Source organism: Teleopsis dalmanni, chromosome X (genome assembly GCF_002237135.1).
Source record: "Teleopsis dalmanni isolate 2A chromosome X, ASM223713v2, whole genome shotgun sequence".
Classification (NCBI taxonomy): domain Eukaryota; kingdom Metazoa; phylum Arthropoda; class Insecta; order Diptera; family Diopsidae; genus Teleopsis; species Teleopsis dalmanni.
In genome coordinates, this window is record NC_051848.1 from 3,069,267 (window position 1) to 3,089,924 (window position 20,658).

At 31.6% G+C, this 20,658-nt stretch overlaps 1 protein-coding gene across 2 annotated transcripts; it reads right to left on the reverse strand.

Moving 5' to 3' along the window:
- Nucleotides 1–4,809: 4,809 nt before the first annotated feature.
- Nucleotides 4,810–18,380, reverse strand: LOC119661948 (protein transport protein Sec24C). Of its 2 annotated transcripts, none has more exons than XM_038071472.1 (11): nucleotides 18,060–18,380; nucleotides 14,219–14,689; nucleotides 12,833–13,306; nucleotides 12,549–12,766; nucleotides 12,237–12,478; nucleotides 12,044–12,159; nucleotides 11,730–11,978; nucleotides 11,213–11,662; nucleotides 10,984–11,152; nucleotides 5,146–5,936; nucleotides 4,810–5,066 (listed from the first exon to the last, which is right to left on the reverse strand). In XM_038071472.1, the coding sequence occupies exons 1-11, from the start codon at nucleotides 18,282–18,284 to the stop codon at nucleotides 4,926–4,928; spliced, it is 3,546 nt and encodes a 1,181-aa protein (XP_037927400.1). In that variant the 5' UTR covers nucleotides 18,285–18,380; the 3' UTR covers nucleotides 4,810–4,925. The 2 variants fall into 2 exon arrangements, with proteins under 2 accessions (XP_037927400.1, XP_037927399.1); XM_038071471.1 differs by having other exon boundaries at nucleotides 12,549–12,769; nucleotides 18,060–18,379.
- Between the last annotated feature and the right edge of the window lie 2,278 nt (nucleotides 18,381–20,658).

Genomic DNA, 20,658 nt, shown 5'->3' on the forward strand with positions numbered 1-20,658 from the left:
CATGAAAGAAAATTTACAAAATGAAAAAAAGAAAATAATATTATAAATTTAAAAAAAAAAACGTAAATAAACTTGTATAGCTAATTTGTAATTAATTAAATTAAATTTTAGAAGAGAAAAAGAAAGAAAATGGAAATTTAATATCTGCAAAAAAAAAAAAATATATAAGACATTTGTATTTAAGAGTACACGAATAAATAATTAAAAGAAAACAAAAAATATTTATACAAACTAAATTAAATTTTGCTTTACGATTTATATAATTTAACAAAAGTTTCTTCAATAGTGTTTAATTTTAAAATATTTATACAAAATTTTTTTTCAATGTAAATTTTTTGCAAATTGTGTAAACACAACTTTTTTCATTTTTCAATTAAATGTACGTAAATTCAAAAGAGCATGTATGTATGTATTATAAGTATATCTGTTTATATGCGTATATATTTATTTAAATAAAGTATAGATATGTATATATATTTATGCAAATTATATGTAAATAGATATGTATATGTATTTGAAATGTGCAAAGAAATAAAACGTATATATGGAGATATATGTATGTATATACTAAATGTGCGTAAGCATGTGTATACCAGCAAATACGTAAATAGTTTAATAAAATAGCAATGTGAGTTAAATGAACTTATATAAGTTTCATAATATTTCACTGTCTTGTCTTGTTAATTTTTCTTTTTTTATTCTTGTTTTTTATATTTTGCATATACAAAAATAATACATATTTGCCTTCCAAGTTCCGCGTTCCCTAAATATAATTACAAATATCGTTATAAATGTATGTATGTGTCCATAATTGATTGGATTGAGTGGAATCAAAAATTGTGATCACATATAAGTAAATTTTTAAAACAAAAATTTAAAGATGTTATTTGATTTTGATTTGTCTTTTTATATACAAAAAGAAAAGAAAACTTAAAAAAAAAAAGATTTTAATATATGACATTTTATTATTTTGTTATTAGTAATAATAAGAAATTAAAGAGAAAAAATGCACGAAACTGAAGTTATTCACTGCAATAAACCTTTTGCCACTGCATAAAACTAAATTATATTATTATGATTATTATTGTCATTATTATGATTATTATTACTATTATTAACTAAAAATAATATAAAATTTGTACTATTATCAGATAAAATAAAATAATCTAATATATAAAATAAAATGAAACAAAATATATAATTAAATATAAATTATTTATAACTTTTGTTTTATATTTTGCTAAAAATAATTTAATAATTGCTGCTCTTACTAGTCCCGGTCACACTGGATTACTTTTTGACGATTCTTTTTCATGGATGTTTCCTTCTATGCAAGATAGAATTTGCGCTCTATGTCGCCGATTGATCGGATGTTAGATACATTAGATCAGGAATGGAATGTTCTGCCCCCAACACTAAGTGCAATTGATTTTGTTGTTGTAGCCAGGAAGGTTCTGTAAAGCAGATAGCATAGAAGGATTTACAAGATGAATACAAAGGTTAGGATGTGAAGAAGTATTGATGGTGTGAGAGGGCAGGGAATTATTTAGGAGTAAGATGCGATTAGAAAATGTGTAGGATATAAATTGACATTAAACAGTTTCAAAGCGGAAAAACCTATAGATTAGGTCTTATTAAAAAGTCGATAGGCCTCAAGTTTCTGTTTGCGTTGGGGCAGAAAAAAGGTGGGCGACCTTATAAGGCGTAGAGCTGAAGTTGGTGCACATATTGGGAATTGACGCATTCATATGTGACAAGTAATTGTTTAGCGCATAACTATATTCTAATCTCAATTGCACGGGGAAAGGACGAAAGATGTTGGACGAAGCGTATTGCGAACTGTGTTGCAGAGTAACAGTGGTCTTGAAGAAGATACTGCTTCTGTGTGAAGATTTGAATTTGTTGTTGTACCCCGCAGGGATCTGTTTGCAATTTAGAACGAAATTTTCGAGTTTTTTACGTAATTTGATTGCGGTATTAGGTTATATTAAGAACTTTATATAATTCTTTTTATATGTAGTAGTTTTGTGGAAATAGATTATTGTTAACGCTTTTCTATGAAACTGACTCTCTCCCTATTTTTATTACTTTTACTACTTGTTTTATAAGAAATGTCAATAACAAAAGTTTTAAGTTCTATTTAGAAGTAAAAAACGTTCCATCATATTTTGTGAAACCGTGTGTGTTAATATGTGTTTTCCACATGTGATATTCAAAACTCTCTTATAGGTTTTTTTTATGAAAAACTAAAATGGTAATTATTACTTTATAAATTTTTAACCACCCAACATCTATCAACACGAAATAATTAAAATATTATGCTGTTACTGAAAACAGTCGAGGACGTACTAGTTCCAATAAAGGCCTAGTCTACGTCCCGGAGTCACTCGTAGACCCGGAGTTCGACGACCGAGAGCCGTTCAACATACCCAAAAGGGACTACACAAAGAGATCCTTGCAGGATACAACAACAACACATGGCTAAATTTAACAATCGAGGTTCGTATTTATTACATAATATATATTCATAAAATATATGAAGTTTATAAGAAGCTACAAAGGCAGTACTATTGAAGACTAAAAAGTACTATATACCATAATTTGAACCATAGATATTGAATAAATATCTATTATTTAAAAACTAATTTATAAATTATTTATAAATACAATTTAATTTTTTGGTGATGTACCAAAACTAGAGATATTTCCAATAAACAAATTATATATCGGATGAAGACCCAAAAAGCACGAAAAATGTTATATTCAATCACCTACTAATCAACATTCATTTACGTTCTTTTTTACTTATTTAGCCATAACAACCCGTTACCGAATTTCGGCCTGACGCAGCATGTCTCCCCAGGCGCTTTTGCAGCGTGTGAGCCTTCTCCAGTCTCTTATATTAAGTCCGGTCAGTGCTCCCTCAACTTGATCATTCCACCGGAATGATCGCTTTCTTTCTCCAACTACTGCTTCAAAGACCTTTTTTGCTGGAGCAGGTTCGTCCATTCTCATGACATGAACAAGCCAGCGAAGCCGCTGGATGTTAATTCGCTGAATTATATCAATGATCAGTGATCAGCTTTATCAGTGATAAAGCTCGTATTTCAATCGTATGCGGTAATCGTCGCCAACTTGTAGAGAACCCAAGATCTTACGAAGATCTCCCAGTCTTCTCGAAAACTCCCAGTGCTGCTTTATTATTGTGTGATAACGTTCATGCTTCTGCACCTTGCAGAAGCACAGGAAGGATGAACAATCTATAGAGCGTAAGTTTCGTTTGTCAATTTTACTTACATTGTAAAAAGGCACGTACACACTGTTCAAAAACCATGATGCTTAGTTTATTGTGGGTAAAACGGAATTTCTAGAACAACCACCATTTGTTGAAATTTTGTGGATATGTTACCGTTTCTAGTGGACTCAAAAATTTAAAATAAGTTTTAATTTAAATCATAGTTTAGTTAATATTTTTAAAGTTTTAAACACAATAAATACAATGGTTTATATATGGAAAAACTGAACTTATTATACAGTATACATGAACTTTGAGATGAAGACACATTCAATTTCAATATTCAATCATATATCTTATATTTTAAAAATTCAGCTATTCTGTTGCTGTAATTTTGTATTAAAACAAGTATAATAAGCAATTTATATAAGCAATTTAACACATATTCTTATGCTATCAGGTAAGCAAACCTAATGAGAATTATAAATAATGAAATCAATTGTTTACATACTTCAACAAGTTAAGGACAGCTTTCTGTGTTGAAGTTAAAGATTTATGTAAGCTTTAATGCAGACGGTCCTATGCTCCAACTAGGAGTTAAAGGATATATATAATGCAGACATAAAAGAGTGGAAGTACACTACAACTGCAATGGATTTTGTATGAAAAAGTATATGAAAATATAACATATGTTATATTTATTTGAAGAAAAAGGTAAATTCTCTTCGTAGACTTTAAAATTTAAAAAAAGTCCTGTATATTAAATCTGCAATTATATACTCATCTGAGTAATATTAATAAAATCATTGAGTTAGAAAATATCTTTAAGGAATGTTTTAAAGAAAAATGCATAAATAAAATGAGAATAAATTTTATATTTGATATACTAACATTTGCTATAATGTCTAATCAATAGAAATTTTCATACACGTAGTTATTTTTAATTTATTTTATTTTACATAATTAAAAACAATCGAAAAAATATAATTATAAATATATATATATATATAAGCGAGAATTGAAATTGAAAAAAAGAAATAATGAATTATCTAAAGCAAAATTATTAAAATATAAAATATGTTCATATGAAAATAAAAGCTGTTTGGAACAGAAACAAAAAATCCATTGGAACCCTACATAACATAAAAAAAAATGATAATAATAGTAAAAAATAATAATAAAGCATGACTACACATATTCATTCCGCCTAAATTTCAACAGTATTAAGTTTGAACTCATTTAAATAAACATTTGAAATTTGATTAAAAATGTTTATTTAATACATGTAAATTATATATTATAAATGATTTTACTCATAATATTACATAAATTTTAAATACATATTTTACCTATAAATAATAATAATAAAAAAGAAAAATTTATAATAAATGTTTTAAATTGAAATAGAACAATCAATTGCATCATAAGGTATTTTTATAAAATAAGGTTATTTATTGTAGTTGCTAGTATTAGCTAAATTTTTTAGTTTATTTTTCCTTCATGTATATATGTTGGTTGTTGCATGATAGAGATGTTTGAATTTGCATTATATATATATATATATTATTTATGTATTTATGGTTTATTGTTGTGATATTCACAATCTTCTTCTCGTCAGCCGATACAAGCGTGCGCGATTCTGTGAATAACTGCGACTTGCAACGGTTGTAGCAGTTTTGTGACCTACGGGCTAACTTACTAAGTCCTTAATCTCCTTATGCATGTGACATAAAAAGTCTAAATAACTCGCAGAGCCATCAGTACCACGATCCTCAATAAGATAATGTCTAAAAACACTTTCTAGTTTATCATTCTGCCTTACACACGTCACCTATTTCAAATAATAATAAAGAGAATATGATTAGATATACGAGTATTTTATATTTCATATTTATATTTATTAGTATTACCCTCATATATCTGCTGCGTTCGGCCATGATCATCTCAATAATGTCTCGCACTCGTCCAGCTAATGGTGTGTCACCAGTGATAGCAAAGCGTTCCGCATTTACTTGTTGCGTACATTGCACACCGAATAATGGCTGTATAAAGGATTGCGGTAATGATTGTCCCAGCCATATGAACAGATATACACCGTTCTCTAATATGTAGGCACCATCTTGTGCCATTTTTTCATGTGTGCAACGAATTGACATCGGTATACCGTTTTCGTCGGACTCCACATTGTGAATTGGAATGAAGCGTGGATATAAATAAGTCACGGACATATTCAAGTCCATGGCGAGTACAAATTGCATAACATAAGAACGATCGTCGAGCGTCATATCGGAACCACCAGATATAGCATCATTTTTCAACAGACATGAAACATATAAGGGTAACAATTTCAAACATTCGGGCAATATTAATTGACCTGCAGACGTTGGTGAGGTACAGTGCTTACGATAGCAAGCTAATATTTGCGCCGATCGATTTATAAGATTTTCTTTAACAACTTTCGGTGTTAATTCATATAATTTGACACAAGCTTGTTTGGCAAAGAACAACATAATCGCATCCAAATCGCAACTCTTGAAAATATCAGCAAGTGTTGTTGTCGCTAGCAAAGCCAAATTAAGTATCCGTAATCGTCGTTGTCCGCTACATGATGTATATAAAAGTGCAATTTGTAGATAAACATTTTCCTCCGGAGGCAGTTTGTCATCGTGCTTGATTTCAATGGCTATCGATTTTGAAGCATCTGAAATAAAATATTAAAGAATATTAAATGAATATGAATATTAAGGAAAATGTAATGTATAAACTACAAAAAAGAAAACTAATTTTAAGCAGTATTGGTTTATGGGATTAATGTATGAATCAGAATTTAAACTTTAACAAATCTACAGTACTAAGCTTGATTCTAGAAGTACAAAAATTATTAATAGAGAAACGATTAAAATGATCAATTTTCGAAGATTATTTACTTAAAAATTAAATTTCGGGATTTAGAAATTTTGATATTTTTTTAATAAAATAACTTATATCTGACCTTTCAACTTATGTGTCAGTTACAGTGAAGTTTTAAAAGCGCAAATTAGTTCTTATTAATGATATATACCAACTGGTGACAGCAAGTATCAAATTTGAATTCTTCGGAATGAAATTCAATATAAATATCAAACAGTATTAATTAACATATATCAACTAAAAAACGATTAAATACATAAATACTTTTTTGAATACTAAAGATTAATGAATTGCGGATCTGTAACTTAAAATATATTACTAACTTTCTGAATAAGTCTATTTAAATATACAAATGTCAACTTTATAAAGTTGAAGTTAGATATAATGAAAAATGTAATTTAAAATGAATAGAATGTAATACATTAAAAGTGATAGAGAGTGACTTCTTTCTTAACTGCTTCGCTCGCCTTGAGGATGGGTACATTACCATTAAGTGTAAGAACCAACAGTCAAAGGCATGGCTAATCAGCACGGTAACTAAGTTGGAAGGCCTTTGGCCTGAAGCTAAGCTGACGGCTGACACGCTAACGGCGTTGCGCAACGAAAGAAGATTACTTATTTTTGTGTACGACTCTACCGTAGGCAAGGAAAGTATTCTTAGCAGACTGCAGAAGCAAAACAGCTGTGTTAAGGACACTTCAAAGTGGAGAGTTACTAACTTCAACAAGTTTGGCGAGGAGAGCAGTGCTGGCGTCAGGCTCACAGTGTGGTGCCCGAAAGAAGACGCGGAGGCGATTAAGACCGCAGGGGGTAGGCTCAACTGTGGTCTTGATCAAGCCAAAGTGAAATTCTAAAGGGATGCACGACGAGCAAGACAACGCCTCTGGTATGGGGCTAGCGGGTCTGTGTAGACCGTTAGGGAGGCGGGTGGGCCCATACCAGAAAAACATAAAGGTTGAACAACTGAATATTCATCACAGTAAAGCAGCATCAGCAATGATCCTGCGACACTTTGACGAAGAAAAGTTGGACATACTACTGATTCAAGAGCCCTGGATTGTTCAAAACGCTATTATGGGACTTGGTACATCAGTTGCCACGCTGTTCTTTCCACAGGCAGCTGGTAAAATAAGGACATGCATAATGGTGAGGAAGGGGATACAATGCATCCAATTGCCTCATCTATGCTCACCAGATCTTACTACGGTAAGAGTAGGGAGTGATGCAAATACCTTTATCGTGGCGTCAGCCTATCTACCATACGACTCTACTGAACCACCTCCCAGTCAGGAGGTAATCAGACTGATGGAGTATTGTAGGACGAAAAGGCTAGAAATTGTCATAGGATGTGATGCGAACGCACACAACATTGTGTGGGGTAGCAGCGATAGTAACAACAGAGGGGAATCTCTCCTCGAGTTTGTTGAAAAATACAATCTGATGATTGTTAGAACCTACCTTCGTTGACGCACGAAGGTCAGAAGTTATTGACCTAACCCTGTGCTCAGGCGCAATGACACAGAAAATTGAGAAATGGAGGGTCGCTGATAGACTAACAATGTCGGATCATCGGGCTATACATTTTGAAATACTCTGTCGTCCGAAACGCACTAATAGTCAGAGGCTAGTAAGAATTCCTGAGAATACTAATCAGGTAACTTACTTGACGTTGTTGACGGAATTATTACAAAACAGGCCGTTGAGGAAACTCAAGACCACATGGAATGTAGAGACAGAAGTCAAAGCAATTACTGCAGCGATGATTAATGCATTCGAAAACGCTTGTCCCCAAACTAGCATTGCAGAAAAGTCATCGACACCTTGGTGGAGTCAGGATCTTGATGTAATAAAAAAGGAGACAAGGAAAGCCTTTAATAAATACATGAGGGAGAAGAACTCCGAATCATGGGACTTGTATAAGGCCAAAAAGCGTGAATTTAAGAAAGCACTACGCAACCGGAAACGGGAGTCGTGGAGGAATTTCTGTGCGAGCATGAAGGGGACCTCTGAAGTAAGTCGGTTACAAAAGATGGTCACCAAAGATCCGGTCTCAAGACTTGGTTTAATCCGAAAGAAGGATGGTACAATGACGGAGACAGTAGGTGAGTCATTGAGTACTCTCATGGAGATCCATTTTCCAGGAAGCTTCAAATTTGATGATCACTGGCCATCTCCCAAAAGGGGAATGAACAGAGAGGAAAGATTTGATGCAGAACGGATAGTGACCATAAATGCAGTTAGGAATGCCATTTTGACATTCGCTCCATTTAAGTCACCGGGGTTCAATGGCATATTTTCAGCACTCCTGCGATGGGGAATTGACCTGCTCGCAGTTAGGCTCACGGAGATATTCAGGACGTCACTGGCAACAAGGTACGTCCCTAAAGCTTGGAGAGAGTCAAGGGTGACTTTTCTACCAAAGCCAGGAAAAAAGGATTACACAGAAGCAAAGTCATTCAGGCCAGTTAGCCTTACCTCATTCATGCTTAAAGCTATGGAAAAGGTAATAGTGGACTACCTAGAATGCACCACGCTAATGAAATATCCTTTAAGCAGATGTCAACATGCCTATAGGGCGGGGAGATCAACAGAGACTGCCCTGCACGAAGTCGTGAGGACAGCTGAGAGAGAGCTGACTTCAGGAGGCATTTCGATGGCCATCATGATGGACATCGAAGGAGCCTTTGACAAAGTAAGCTTTGATAAATTAAAATCTGCTCTAGCTGACCGAGAAGTCGGTTCAATCATTATTGGATGGATAGATTTCATGTTAAGGCAAAGAGCAGTAAACCTACAAAATGGAAGACATAGACTGAGAGGCAGAACAGTCAGAGGCTGCCCACAGGGAGGGGTGCTTTCACCATTTCTGTGGAACGTGACCATAGACTCTCTACTTCAACAGCTTGACTTCAAAGGCATACAAACAATTGGGTATGCGGACGATATAGCACTGATGGTGAATGGCAAGTTCCCAGACACCATTAGAAACGTGATGAGAGGTGCTCTCAAATGCGTCGAAAAATGGTGTAGGGAACAAGGCCTGGCCATCAATGCCACAAAATCAGACACTATCCTCTTCACGAGGAAGAGAAGTCTGTCAATGGAGCCCTTACAACTTTTTGATAATAACATTCGCATATCAAAGTCGGTGAAGTATCTAGGTGTTATCCTAGATAATAAACTGACTTGGAATGAACATGTGGATGAAAAGATCAGGAAAGCGAAAAGAGCTCTATTTCAATGTAAGAGAGTGTGCGGAAGACGATGGGGGATATCCCCAAAATCGATGCACTGGATCTATACCATGATGGTCAGACCTATTATAACATATGCGTCAGTTGTCTGGTGGTGTAAAGTCACCCAAAAGACAATAAAGACGAAGTTAGATAGAGTCCAGCGACTAGCCTGTGTTGGAATAACAGGCGCTATGCGAACTACACCAACACCGGCATTAGAGGCGATGCTAGGCTTGCTTCCGTTGGATTTACATATAAAGAAAACGGCGGCACTGGCAGCAATTCGCATGAACCGGAGCTCCACGTGGAACAACTTCGGAAAATTAGTGGGCCATCGTAAGATTCTTGATCTCGTCCAGGCCGCGGTCAAGGAAACGCAGATGCCATTGGCGACTATGAGGAGGGTTTATGGGGCAGAAGTGTCCTACAGAACACTGATAGTAGACGGCCTTCTACATAATGAATGTGGAAGGAATGACATTTGCATATTTACCGATGGCTCCTTAATGGATGGCAGAGCTGGTGCTGGGGTTTACTCGAAAGAGCTAAAACTAACGTGCACTCTACATCTAGGAATATATGTTTCCGTCTATCAAGCGGAACTTATGGCGGTCTCACATGCTCTGGATCACCTATTGGATTGTCAGGTATATCAGAAAAAGATTCTGATAGCGCTGGACAACCAAGCAGTTATCAAAAGCATGCAAAAGACAAACATAACTAACAGCTTAGTACAAGAATGTGTAACGAAGCTCATGGAATGTGCTCATGGAAATGAGATGACGATCATGTGGGTTAAAGGACACATCGGTATTGAGCAAAACGAGAAGGCAGATGAACTTGCAAAGCAAGGATCAAGCCATAATTTCTGTGGCCCGGAGCCCAGAATACCATTGGGGTACAGCATGACGACAGCCTATGTCAATAAGTGGATAATCTCACTTCATCTTAATAGATGGAGAGAGTTGAGCACTTGTAGACAGACCAAACTCATGTTACCTAAACCGTGGGCCAGGGAAGCGATAAAAGTGCTTAGCTATTCGCGGAGCACTCTAAGCTGGCTGACCTCACTAATTACTGGACATGGCAACTTCAAGTATCACCTCAAAAAGATAACTCTAGCTGAGGAAGACACTTGCAGACTATGTCTAGAAGAAAAGGAGACAGCGGTGCATATATTGTGCCAATGTCCAGCACTGGCAAGTAGGAGGAAGACTGTCTTGGGACACCATTGGGTTGGTGACGACTTGGCAGGAAACCTCAAGCTAAATGAGATGCTTGCATTAACAAAAGATGTAGTTATGCGAACGGAAGCCACTCCAGCTTTAACTCAATAACAACATCCGAGAATCGAAGGACGAAAAAGGACCCAAGTCGTTTCGTGGTCTACTTCGACTAATCCTTCACTTCAGTGGGGCCACTTGTTGGACAGTGCGCTGTCCCAACGTCCCACCATATATATATAACTGCTTCATTACTTCGTAATATATAATACATATATAGTCATGCAGACATATATTATAAATTTAGATTCATCATTATTTTTAAAAACCGGTTAGGTTTAAGTTATATATTTATAATGGGTAAACATATTATCTTTACCTATACTCGCTAGTTCCACATCTGTCGTATTTGTCATAAAGAAATGTCCATAAAAGTCTGTAGGTCGAATACCAGCAGAAGTACGTACTCGCATAACTGCATCAAAAGCAATTGGACGCGAAATATTTTTAATTATATCTTCAATTAAACGTTTATCATCATTTTCAGCCTGTCGTATGTTAATTAATAAAAATTTTTCAAATTATATATATGTATGTATAAAGCTTACTTGGAAGTATGTATATTTATAGACTTCACCACCAGTCAAACGCGAAACTTGACCAATCGTAGCTATATCTATATATGAATTATTAAATAAAAATAAATCGACGGAACAACCATGTTGTACACATTCTTGTCCCAAATTATTATATGATTGACATTGTGGTGTTAAAACAGTTTTCTCTTTATCGGTGCCAAGCAATTTGCGATCATCACGATTCTTTAATTTGCCTGGTGCTTCAGCAATTGGTAAAGATGAATTAAATACTAAAAGTTTGCCAGCACAATTGGAAGCTTTTAGTGCTTCTAAGCCTGCTTGTATAGCAGGATATAGTATCGTTTCAGTTTCTTTTGTATCAATAAACATTTTGGGAATTTGGTCCATTAAAGCATCAATTATTGCTTCAGACTCTTCTGGATGACATAGAAAACCATCAAGTAGTGGCATGAACATATCCTATTAAGAGAAAGATATAAACAATTACATATTTATAACATATATTTGAATAAAATCATCTGGTTACCTGTACATCACCAACAACCAACATTTGTGGCTGCGCTAAGGTGCTCTTGATATTATAAAAATGTACAGTGCTATTGTAAGTGATAAAACCAACACGCATCAATGATTTATCTTGACCCTGATCAACCGGCAAATGTTTAAGAATTTGCTTAATTTGAGAGCAAAGTAGATGCACCAGACCCGATTTTATTGTATTATAGGAGACATCAATTACAAATATAAATGCAGGTATTTCTGGTGGAGTATTATTCTAAAGGTAGTAAAAACATTATTGAAAAACCAATTTTATTTTTATTTAAAACTGTATACACTTACTCGACAATAATCCCTAGTAGCCAGGAATTCATATGAACCTAAAACCAATTCGTATCGTTCGTATTTATCTACTCGTTGACCAGTATGATCCAAATGCGCAAAATACTCCGTAGGAACTAAAGAGTTAAAAATATTCCATTGTTAGAGCGTTAATAGTTTTAATATTTTATGCTTGTATTTCAATAAAACATACCTTCTGTGGTTACTTTGCACATAAGGCATTGGAATCTGCGACCACCGTCCAAGAACTGCATATTTGGTGACATGTAAGCTTTGCAGCGATTACATCGTATTGGACCCAATGAACCACAGTCTACTATAGGTGGCTCATATTCTCCTTCATTCACATGTGCATATGGTGAAACAATAAGAGTAAAAGGTAGCGCTGTTGTTTTGAGCGTATCAGCAGTGGCGGGGACAGAGTACATGGAGGATCTATTTAAAAAAAGAAGAAGGTTTTTAGAAGTAATCCTTTTAGAATATTTTCACTTTATGTTCACTTTACCTCAAAAAACGTGGGGAAGAATTGCCTTGATCTTGTACAAGATATTGCGTTGTTACTAATGGTGGCAATAAACCGGGTTGATTTGTTACAAAAGCTCCACCAGCAATGCGCTGATTTTCAGTCATAACTTGTATAGGATTTGGCATTTGATCAGGATCAAGTCGTCGTTGAACTTGTGGTGTAGGCTGTGGTTGATATTGACCAGCTGGTCCAGGTGGCTGCTAAATAGAGTAAAAAAGCGTTGTATACGCTTTAATTTGAACTTGTATAATAAGGAAACTTACATTAAAGCCTGGTTGCGGAGGCAACATTTGATTTGGATAACCACCTGGTTGTTGTGGTGGAAAAACACCAGGTTGCTGTGGTGGATAACCCATAGGCTGTTGAGGGGGATAACCAGCTGGTTGTGGTGGAAAACCAACCGGTTGTTGAGGTAAATAACCGGGCATAGCATTGGGTGGCTGACCAGGCATAGGTGGCATCCTTGGCAATTGTGATATTCCAGACATATTTGGACCAGACATTGCAGAATTAGTTAAGGTTGGACCAGACATACTTGGTGGGCCGCCCATAGAACTAGGAGGTGCTGACATCATAGCTGGTGGTAGTTGCTGCGTTTGTGGATTTGTTGGCATTGGTCCAGGACGTGCTAGCATCTGTTGGGGAGCATATGGTTGTTGCGGTCCACCTGGTGGAAGTGGACTAGTTGCATTATTAACAGGTGGTGGTCCTGGCGATGGCGCCATAAAAGGTGATGCCTAAGTATAAAAAAGATCTGTCACTTTAAAACTATCATAAAATATTTATAATATAATATTTAATTATTAACCAGCCACGTTAATGCACTTCAAAAACTTCATATATATAAATGTATTACATGCATATAAAGTCCTTATATTAATAGATAAATAATTAACACATTTAAGTGTGATATACTGAATATAAATTTAATAATTTAATTTATAATTATAAAAATGTACATAACAACAAAAAAAAAAAATAAAAAAAAATAAAATAAAATACACGTAACGCAATAAAATAAATTAAATAAGAACTACATAATATAAAATAAATGTTATATAATATTATCTATATAATAATTCGAAATACGTAACTTATCTCAAATAATAAGTAAAGTTAACTCTTTTATATTTATATTTTATTTATATAGCATGTATATAAAGTAATTAAAAATATATAGGTTATGCCAGTGATCTAAAGGATCCAATTGGCCTATCATGTTTAAAAATATATAACAGAATAAAGTTATTGTTTTATATAAAAGAGCTTTTTATTGTTTTATTATCTCAAATGTTTTCCTGACCGCATTACAAGCATTAATGGGAGGGGCATAATACAATATATATTTTTTCTAAAAAGTAAATTATTTAAAAAAGCTCATAATGATATATTATTAAAATACTATTATTATACAATACACAAATAATATATTATTTTCCGTTAAATTATTAATCAAAAATAAATACTTATATTTATATATATATATATACTTATATACATATAATTAATATATAAATAATTACATTCAAAATTAGAAAACCAAAAATTAGAAGTCCTTAACGAAGTTTGCGTTCGATTTAAACAATTTATTTAATTTTATTTAATTAACTAAGCAATTTTTTATTTATATATATAACTTGTATTAATACCGTTGGTTTTGGTGGCGGCATATGAGGCAAACCCGGCAAGTTTGCGCTATTTATGGTCATTTGATTTGGACCACCTGGTATTGCTTGCCCTATTGCCGGTGTTCCTATTTGTGGTCCTCCTATTTGCGTTGGAGGATACATGGATGGAGTTGGTGATTTTATATTTTGACCGTTAGCAAATGCAGCTGCGCCATAATTATTATTATTACTTGGTGGACCCGACAAAACTGTTGGTTGCATTTGCTGCTGCGGTTGTTGAGGTGGCTGCAGATTTGGAGGAAAATGTTGTTGTTGTTGTGCCGGCGGACCGTTTGGTAATTGTGTATTTGTTTGTGTCAGTGGTGGCCCGCTTTGTATTTGTGGTGAAGTAATTGGATTGGCATTTGAGAAAGATACGTTCCCTGGTGATGAAATTAATTGTTGCTGTTGTTTTAATGGGTTCACTGTTAGTCCACCCATGGATGTGGATAGCTGTAAACAAAGAAATAATTTGTAATAATAATTTTGTAACAATAATATAATAATTAGGTAATATTGTGAATTTTAATAATATGTCCGATAACATGTCATATCAATTCATTAAATGCTAATTCAACTAATAGATTCTTTTGCCATTAGAAATGTTGCTTTATAAATTTTTTTATTAAAATATTTTTTAAAGAATTCATTTACTCATTTGATTTTTTTATGTATGTTATCATTTCAGTGTGTTGTATGTATACTTCAAGCTCTGTACCAATTGAAAGACATTGACCCTACTTATTATTTAAAACATTCTTACTTGAATGGTTCTTATCATTTGGTAATTATTTTCTAGTTCAATTCGAAATGTGGTACAGCCTTTGAAAATTGAATATAGAATTTAGTATAAATTTAAATAAATTTATACAATGATCAGATGTTGAGAGATAAAGAAACAATATTAAAGAAATATTTGTGAATGAATGTTTTCGTTATTAATGAGGATCTATTAATTTTAAAAAAATTTAAGAAAAATCAGTTATATTTTTCTTATTGGAATTTTTTAAAAAACATTTAAAAAAAAAATCATATAAAATTTTTTAAGATTTAATCAGAAAACCTTATATTTGTTATTAACAATATTTATTTACAAATTTATCAAAATTTATATATATGTATAGTGTAAGATTCTTATATAAACTAATCAACAGAAATTATGTCTTACATTATTTTATGCAGCTTTCTAAAAAAATATATATCTGAAGTTATATTAAATAATAATCTTGTTAGAAAAGGTCAAATAAGATTACAGATGGGTACTATTTATTGGAAATATATAATATATATATTTAATTTTGAATTTGTTTCTCGACGTAGTCGTATATTTTATTTTTTTAAAAAAGGTGACTTATAGCTGAAAATAATATATATACATATTTTTTTTTTTTTATTAATTATGTGAGTTTTATTTTGCTTGTTATGAAGATAAAGTTTTAACATAATATTGACCCCAATTATTTATAGAAGTATGTAAGTGTGTCATACTTCAGCCCGTTCATGATTTAGTACAATATTTAATGAATAAAAAACTTTTTTATGCTGATTTATTTAAATTAAAAACTTAAAATATTTTTTTGTCGTTTTTATAGTCCAGTAAAAGAATATAATACACAAAGGATTTTGGCAATATATAGAGTTATTTACGATTTCATTAAAATTAATGTTGTTGGATGCATAAATATTATTTATTGTTCATAAAACTATAGATCAGCGCTGTCCAAAGCGTGACCCGGTCCTAACGTTTGTGCGGCCCGTTTTTAATCTACCACAATTACTCAAATTTACTTTTGGTGTACTGGTAAAACTATATTATTTTATTTTCATGTTATATGTACGGTATATATGAATTTATATTAATAAATTAAAAAGAATTGATTTTTATGACCGTATTTTTATTTTTGCCGAAAACAACTATGAACGTATGTATTTGTTTCTGCGGGTCTCTAATGTGTGCAGTGATTTGCATTGACTTGTGATCGCATCCAGTCTAGACAGCCCTGCCATAGATAATCCAATTATTTTAGAAACATTAATAACTTTAATGTTTAGTTTTATAGTGTATGACTTTACACTATATTAACACCATATATCAGGTGTCACTGATATAATGATAACGCTAGATAATATACAATATTTTCTTACCAATGTATGTTACAGTGAGAAAATTAACCACTTTTAACAGTCAACGTTGAAACCCACAAGGAGTTCAGCTCGGCAATCAAACCAAAACATACACTAACTGCTGCACAGTGAACTTGGCACTTGACTGTAGATTTGGTGCAAAACAGTAGAGATCGAGGTGGTGTAATTATCTCGATCTTATTATCGAGATAATAAGATAATTATGAACTTTTATTATCTTAAAATCTTAAATGGTTATATATAACATGATGCTCGAAACATAATTCAATTTTGAGAGATTATAAAAGGTCTAACTTTTAGCATTTTAGTTCTGAATGAGTTTTTTATTTGTCTTATATATAATACAGTATGTATTTTGTATATTCTTTTTTTTTAACGTAGTTAATATGTTTGTTTATCCTTTGTAAAAGACTGATGCCAAATAATTCGTTTAAAATTTCATTATAGGATAATACAACGGTTAACTCACTGCTAATTATTAACATAATTTTTAATCTATGCAAATAAGTTAAAAAAGTGAAGTACATAGTTTAATAATTATATACTAGATAAAGAATAATCGTACAGAAAATTGATTATTAAAACAATGCTTATTTGTGTTTATTTATATGAAGCACTTATACGAGAAAATTTCTATATTATGAGAATAATTTTAGAAATAATTTTTATGTGTATATACACATATGTATATTTTTCTCATAATTATATGCAGAACATTGTTTTACATTTATATCATTGTAAGCATATATAAACAAACATAGTATCAATAAATTAAAACGAGGCTGTAAAATACTGCACTATTTGCAGACAGAATGCATCTACTTGAATGCTGTGTCTATGTATGTAGATTTAATCTGAACAGATATATATAAAACATAACTTATATGAACAAAGTAGCAATTAAAATACTTGAAAAGTTAACAAAGCTGTTTTTGATGACAAGACAAACTCAAACCATAATTAAAAATTCCAATTAATATACCTTGGATTGAAAGAGTATGTAACTAATTACTGAGACATGAAAACTGCTTATTTTAAAAATAATAAAATAAAATTTAAAAATTTTAATAGCAGATAAGAAAACAGAAATTTAATCTACATATGTTAGCATGAGAAATAATGCTAAGGATGAGTTATTTTCAGCACCATTTAAATATTCAAACGGCACAATATTGATCGATTTCAATCTGGAAACTGTAAATGAACTAACAGTTCTCAGAAAATGAGTTCTAAAGTGTGTTTAGTAATTCTGGTATCTGGTATTTTAGTTCAAAACACCTTTGATAAAGTGGAAATAAAAACAAGTGATATGAAAGCAGAAGCTAGGCATGCTATTTGATACGATCAAGTGTCTTTGTGACCACATTTAAGAGCTTAAGGTATTTTATCATTTTGGAAAAATACTTGCATGTTAAAGGCTAGAAATATACTTATGCATATTAAATTAAAAAACATTTGCAAAACTTTCTGATAATTTGTTATATTAAAATGTTTGTTACCAATAATATTGGTAGCGTATGTACGTCATAATAACACGTACAACATTTGCGTTTATAACAATGAAATATTTGTAACTCTATTGAGTGTAAATAGCAATACAAAATTTTACAAAGTTTTACTACATAGCACTTTATTCTTCTTCTAACATATTTTCCCATATGTATTATTTTATCATCACCTGCTGTTGATAATTTCCATTGAGCATGCCGCCTTGCGGTTGTGATATTGTCGGCGGTGGTATACCAGGATTAATTGCTTGCATTGTTGTTGGAGGAGCCGCACTAGGAGGCAATCCTATTTGTGCTGGTGGTGGTTGTTGTTGGGGCTGCCAGTTTGGTGGATATTGCTGCTGTTGTTGTTGCTGCTGCTGCACTGATGGCGGTCCAAAAGCATTTGGATTCATAATTGAAATTATTCTTGTACTGTTTACTTTTTTGTAGAAATTCTTTTATTTACAATTACGTTAAATTTTTAATGTACAAATAATAATAATAATAATACAAAAAAGATATATAAACACAAATGATATTATTAATTGCACGAAAACAAGCTGTTTTTCTCTTTAGGTAATGTAGAAATTCGGATTAACTTTTTTAATAACGATTTTATTCACTAACATACAATAAAATATATACGTTGGTTTAGAAATTAAAAATGGAAACACAAAAAATATAAGCAAAATCTTTTTCACGTCTGTTGTTTGCAAAAAATATATTATAAATACTTCATTAAATTTTTTTACACGCACAAATAGAATTAATAAGAAAATGCCACTTCCACGTCAGAGCATTCATTCCCCTTCACTCAAATCAGCTCTTTTTTTCGATTTTTCTCAGTTTATTTGACATTTGCCACGTAAAGTTTTCTAGTTGTCTTGTCATAGCGGGTGTTCAGTGAAGAAGTCGTGGAAAAAGGTTGTAATTTTTATCAATCAACCAAAAACGTGAATTACGTATTAATTCTTGTTAATATAATTTAATAATTGAATATATAATACAAAATTATATATAGAATTATTGTTCTTGAAATTATTGTTTTAATATTATACATATAAGAATAAATATGTAATAATATTTTTAATAAAATATATGAAAACTTCTATTGCGATGGTGTTATGTAGAATTTTAAAAAAAAAATGTTAATAATAATAACAATAATCGTATAAAAATTTTAAAAGCACAAGTATATATGAGAATGAAAGAAATATATATTATAATAATATATAAAAAGATATTAAAAAAAATCAAACGTAGTATTAAAATAATAAGAGCCGTAATTTTTTCTTTCAGAATTTTAAAAAAACTTCATTACGTCTGATTGAAATAAATTGCCATTCATTTTAAAATATGTTAAATGCTTTTTTCTGACATATGTTTCTTGTTGTGTTGTGTACAATATGATATATAAAAATTGTAGACAAAAAATTAATTAATTAAAATTAAATAAAATGAATATTAGAAAGACAATGGTACGCATTTTTATTTTATACATTTAAATTAATTTCTTTATTTATGTACTTGAATTTATTAGTAAATAAAATGCTCATATGATTTCAACGGTTGGTTGGAATTTTGCAACATGTTTCCAGTGCACATTCAGAATAGATTGATTTTTGAATTTGGTTGCCTTGAAAATTAAGATGTAAAATTTTTTCGAGTATATATATTACCTAACTCTGAAGATTTTAAAAGCATTGTTGTTGCTTCACATGTTTTCTTTCGTCAGTTGTGAGTATTTTTTTGCTACTCTGAAAGAAAAAGTTAAAGAAAGAAAGTTAAAAGAAACAAAGTTAAAAAGTTTTTATTTATTTTGAACATATGAAATTTAAAGTATATTACGTCATTCCAAAGTATTTAATCTTTTGCGTTTTTTACACGCTTTAATTAACTACGCATACATATGTGTAGTGTTTATTGAGAAAACTGTTTGATATTTCTCATTAAGAGTTGAGTTTTTTTATGAAACATTATAAAATGGGTAAGAACATTAATTGGGTTCGCAAAAATTAAGTTATATTGAAACTAAAAAGTATTCAATATAAGTAGTTTATGAATTACCATTTTATTAAATACGTGAAACCCTTAGTAACAATGATGATAAATATCTTGTTAAAAAAAATTTGAAAAAATATTTTAAAAGTTTTATTATAAATTTCATATACAACTATCATAGATAAAGTAAGTTTTAATAATAATAACTAGTGTTATACAATTAATCATAATGTTGCTAATATACATTTCCATATGTATATTAGCTTTAATTATTATGTACGTTGTAATCTGTCTGTCCGTCCTTTATTACTTCATTGTCCGTACTTCATTCCATCTTTTGTAGTTAAATAAGAGTGAATTGTAGGGCAACAAGTAAATAAAAGTGATTTCATGTAAAACTAATCGTGTTAAATCGCGTAATAATAATAATAAGCATATCATCGTATTTATTTAACGAAATACATAAAAAGCATAAGTTTAATTATATATAATATTGGAATTTGTGAATTAAATTTTGAAAAGTCATTTAAAAAGTGTTTACACGCAAATATAAAAAATAATTTTAAAGCTATTGTCATTTTTAAGGTGTTTACTCGGATTTAAAATCTATTTCAAAAGCCTTAAAACAACTTTGAGGACTTACGAGGTAACAGATCGGTACAAAGAGATATATAAAAACATCATAATCTGATCAGTTTAAATTTATGACAAACAGTGCATTCTATTTCTGGCGACGAAGTTGAGAGAAATTGTAAGAATTTAGTTGGATTTTGATTTTTGTTGTAA